The sequence below is a fragment of the Limulus polyphemus genome, unplaced genomic scaffold, assembly GCF_000517525.1.
Source record: "Limulus polyphemus unplaced genomic scaffold, Limulus_polyphemus-2.1.2 Scaffold7460, whole genome shotgun sequence".
Taxonomy (NCBI): Eukaryota; Metazoa; Arthropoda; class Merostomata; order Xiphosura; family Limulidae; genus Limulus; species Limulus polyphemus.
In genome coordinates, this window is record NW_013673070.1 from 266 (window position 1) to 5,009 (window position 4,744).

Here is a 4,744-nt window from a genome sequence, read left to right on the forward strand (position 1 = left end):
TAACTATTAAGTAAATAGTTATGGTAACTACCGCTATTTAGTAACTATTAAATAGATAGTTATGGTAACTATCACTATTTAGTAACTATTAAATAGATAGTTATGGTAACTATCACTATTTAGTAACTATTAAGTAAATAGCTATGGTAACTACCGCTATTTAGTAACTATTAAATAGATAGTTATGGTAACTACCGCTATTTAGTAACTATTAAATAGATAGTTATGGTAACTACCGCTATTTAGTAGCTATTAAGTAAATAGTTATGGTAACTACCACTATTTAGTAACTATTAAATAGATAGTTATGGTAACTATCATTACTAAAATCAATCAGTGTTCACCAAGTTTACAATTAATATTTTTCTCCAAAATTCTCCACTTTTTAATATGCAATGAATAGAAAGACCAAATCGTTTAAGATCGTGGAATAATTCCAACTGAATGCCAAAAGATCAAGTAAATATAATCAAAACCTATTTTTAATGATCTTAATTCTTACATAGAGGTTTTCCTTCTTTAGGGAGAAGTTTGGATTTGACGAATTTTCTCGAACCCAAGAAAAGACTCATTCTACTTCTTAAAGTTTTTCCTTTTAGAATTACAAATAATATTTTATAAATATTGTAGCTAGATAATCAAACACAGCAATAATATGCACATTAAAGTCAGAACGTTAAGACCACTTACACCTTCTCTTCTGCAAATGAAAATAGTGTTCCCCCTGGTGGTAATTCAAAACTAAGGGAAGCTTAATAAATAAACTTAGTATTCGAAAAATTGTTTAATCTCGAAGTCTAAGTTCAAGGGAGGTCCAGTACTATTTACACTTTGATCAACGTGTGTTGTTGGGTTATACTAGTTTCTGTGAATTCCACTTGTCATCAGAGAGATAAGCTGGACTTGTATCACGGTGAAAATTATCAAACAAACTTATTAAATAATAAATCAAAATAAAGCGCAAAAAAAAAACTGATCGGAGTTTCTGAAATGAAACACAAAGTAGTAGAATAATCCAATCAAAGTACGATTTAAAATTAAACATAAAACTTTAAAAGCAAAATAAAAGGGGTGTTCCATACAATAAAATCAAAAACAGAAGATGAGAGAAAGAGCTGTCGGTAGACATTGATAAGAACTTATGACTTTGGCTACGTAAGAACTGTTTAAATTATTCTATTCAGCTCTAGCCCCCCCCCCCTCAAGTGGCACAGCGGTATGTCTGCGGACTTACAACGCTAGAATCCGGGTTTCGATACCCGTGGTGGGCAGAGCAGAGATAGTCCATTGTGTAGCTTTTTGCTTAATTACAAACAAACAAACAAATTTAAGGCACATTTTCTTAATGTCTCTCATGGCCTGGTGGTTAGGGGGCATTTGACTCGTAATCTGTGGGTCGTGAGTTCGAATCCTCGTCCCCGAACATGCTCGCCCTTTCAACCGTGGGGCATTATCTTAATGCTCCGGTCAACCCCACTATTCGTTGGTAAAAAAAAAGAGTTGGCGGTGGGTTGTGTTGACTAGTTGCCTTCCCTCTATTTTACCACTATGTGGTGTTGTGTGTGTGTCTGTATTGGCTACGTAAGAACTGTTTAAATTATTCACCTCTATCTGGTGTTGTGTTTGTGTGTCTGTATTGGCTACGTAAGAACTGTTTAAATTATTCAGCTCTATGTGGTGTTGTGTTTGTGTGTCTGTATTGGCTACGTAAGAACTGTTTAAATTATTCAGCTCTATGTGGTGTTGTGTGTGTGTCTGTATTGGCTACGTAAGAACTGTTTAAATTATTCAGCTCTATGTGGTGTTGTGTTTGTGTGTCTGTATTGGCTACGTAAGAACTGTTTAAATTATTCAGCTCTATGTGGTGTTGTGTTTGTGTGTGTCTGTATTGGCTACGTAAGAACTGTTTAAATTATTCACCTCTATCTGGTGCTGTGTTTGTGTGTCTGTATTGGCTACGTAAGAACTGTTTAAATTATTCACCTCTATCTGGTGCTGTGTTTGTCTGTCTGATTACTTTTTTTCTTCTCTAGATATGAGTGGAAACCACCAGTCATTGACGAATATGGAATACAAGGAAGAAATGGAAGGTGGACAGGCCTTATTGGAATGTTGTTAGAAAATGTAATTTACTTATTTAACAATCCTTTATGTGTAGTGTTTAAACATTGTGTAAGACACTATTTAAAAAAGCTTAATTATAACCGTATAGGTTGTTGTTCATACAATTGGTGATATACGTATCACCTACACCGCTACTATGTTTTAGTATCCAAGATGGTCCGAGGAGCCCTGTTATTTACAGAAGGGATAGCCGGCACTGAGTGTAGCAGATATAATATGTTTGACATATAATTTAAATATTCTGTCTTCAACTTTCGCCCATAGCTTCTCAGAATAAACAACAAATATTTGACATTTATTTAACGATGTTCCGACCCAGAGGAGCGGGTAAACATCAAGTTATAATCATTCCAGTATTACTCGTCGTTCTTCATTGATTTACTCGGTGGGGGGTCCTCACTTCGTAATTAGTTCCTACGAGTTCACCAGTCTGAGTAACGTATTCTTGGAGCGACATGTATAGTTCTACAAGATATTACGCTCTCCGAGTTAAACAACCTGACTAACGCAATCTTTATTTAATACCGCCATCAGAAGATTGTACACTGCATTATTAAGACACTTTTTTCGAAAGTCTATTGATTAGAAATGAAATTTTGATGAGGAAACATTTTACGAACTTCACATATTTTTGAAGAGTATTTTAGGTTAATTTTTACTTATTAACTACACTTAAGGTTATGTTAAACTTAAGTCTGACGAAATTATGATATATATATATATATATACCTTCAATCAGGATGTTTGTCAAGTTAGAGTTGTTAACAATATATATATAGATTTCAGGGAAGAGTTTTGCAGTATGTTTGGTATCTTAGAGTTGTTAACAATATTATAACTTTCAGGGAAGAGTTTTGCGGTATGTTTGTCATCTGATAGTTGTTAATAATATATATATAGCTTTCAGGGAAGAGTTTCGCGGTATGTTTGTCATTTTAAAGTGATTTTCTTTACGTATCTTCTTCTGCCCAAACGAACTTTAGAACTACATCATAAAATAGGGGGTTATCCCCCATCCTGCACAACCAATCAGCAATATTTATTAATCCAGAAGAAGGGTATCTCGGGTCATTAAGACCTCCTCCACACGGTATGAATAGTTTAATATCAGTTGCGTGTAATAAGTATAATAAACAGATGGAACCCTAAACTTACAAAACTTAATTTATACATATATACAACAAGGAAAATCAGAAATAAGCCTACAGAATTAAACTCATATGACAGGTAAGATAATAAAGTAGTAAAATACAATATTTTTTACTATTTTACGGCAAAGCCAGTAAGGCTATATGCTGCCGTCCCTAATTTTAAACTACTGACCAGATGGAAGGAAACCATTCACTTGCACCTTACTATTAAACATCCCCCTTTAAGGGATTGACTCTCACTCTTATAACGCACCCACAGCTTAAAGTGCGAAGAATATTTTATGACTTAACACGAGTTCGAACCTGGCTCAGCAAAAGTAAGAATTATATAACTAATGATAACATTACACATTGAATTCATTTAAAAAGAGAGAGAGAGAGAGGAAACCTCTATCAGGACCGCGCTCCAGCATCACACCACAACGGAACAACATCTTCCAAAACATTACTAAAACTCTTGAAACTACCAGAACTGAAGAAGAACTCATTACAGAGTACGAAACGTTAGGTGGGAGAGGAGCCACAAAGAAAACTACTCCACCATGATATGTAGAAATTGGTTATTCATTCTAACTAAATTACTTCAAAGTTGATTAATGTACCTTTACTAATCTCACCAGAACTTCTAATGGTTCTTTCTCTGCACAGCCTCCAGAGGGCGCTGATTGTAAGCTAGTAGCTGAATGGACTTGCGAGTTTGTAGCTAATGGGGAATTTTATCTTGGGGCTCTTAAACTTGGCTCTTAGGAAATTGGAGTATTTTGAATTTGTGTTTTAATTCTTAAAGACAAATATAGGATGTGATATACAAAATTAAACCATTTGATACACAAAATGAATAATACATCAACTGTTACGTAGTGGTAGAGGTAGCGCCACCTATCTGTTTATATATAAGTTATTAAGAGATTCGTCAAAAATCGATATATTCAAGGTGTTAAACAATAAGGACCCTAGTGGTGTTCTTTGCCATGTTTTTTATGATATTTTCAATCCTCGTTTTTGTCTCGAGCTTCACGTGGATTTTTCAATACAGTCATCGTATCAAGATTCTTTTTTTTATATATATTTTGTGCTTCATACGAATCCATAACTTTTACGTTTTAGAAAAACATTTTGCTTACTTTAATTCCTACCATAAATGTTGTCATTTATTCACAAAGTGTAACATTTTCTGTTCATTTATGATTCTCGTTTGTTTGTTGTTGTTGTTTTTTTTTTGGCAGGAAATCGAATTTGCGGCTATGTCGTTTTATCAAACACCTGAACGTCTGAGTGTTGTCAATTTTACCTATGCAATTGATGAAAATCCTTACATGATGCTGGTTCGGCGACCTTCTCAAGACAACAGTATGCTATTTTTGGCTCCTTTCACTTGGGATGTAAGTGTTTTCTTTAAAAGAAGAAAGAATTGTATTACAAAACTTCTCGCACGACAAATTTTGAACATCGTTATTTGTAATTAAGCA

General features: G+C 34.2%; 1 protein-coding gene across 1 annotated transcript in view; it reads left to right on the forward strand.

Annotated features, from left to right (window-relative positions):
- Positions 1-2,033: 2,033 nt before the first annotated feature.
- The window catches only part of LOC106474631 (ionotropic receptor 93a-like), a gene marked incomplete at its 5' end in the record, with an annotated part of 14,155 nt that continues 11,444 nt past the window's right edge, over positions 2,034-4,744 (forward strand). The window contains 2 exons of the mRNA XM_022402942.1: positions 2,034-2,124; positions 4,502-4,657. Coding sequence (XP_022258650.1) covers positions 2,034-2,124; positions 4,502-4,657 — 247 coding nt within the window. The remainder of the gene's footprint in view (positions 2,125-4,501; positions 4,658-4,744) is intronic.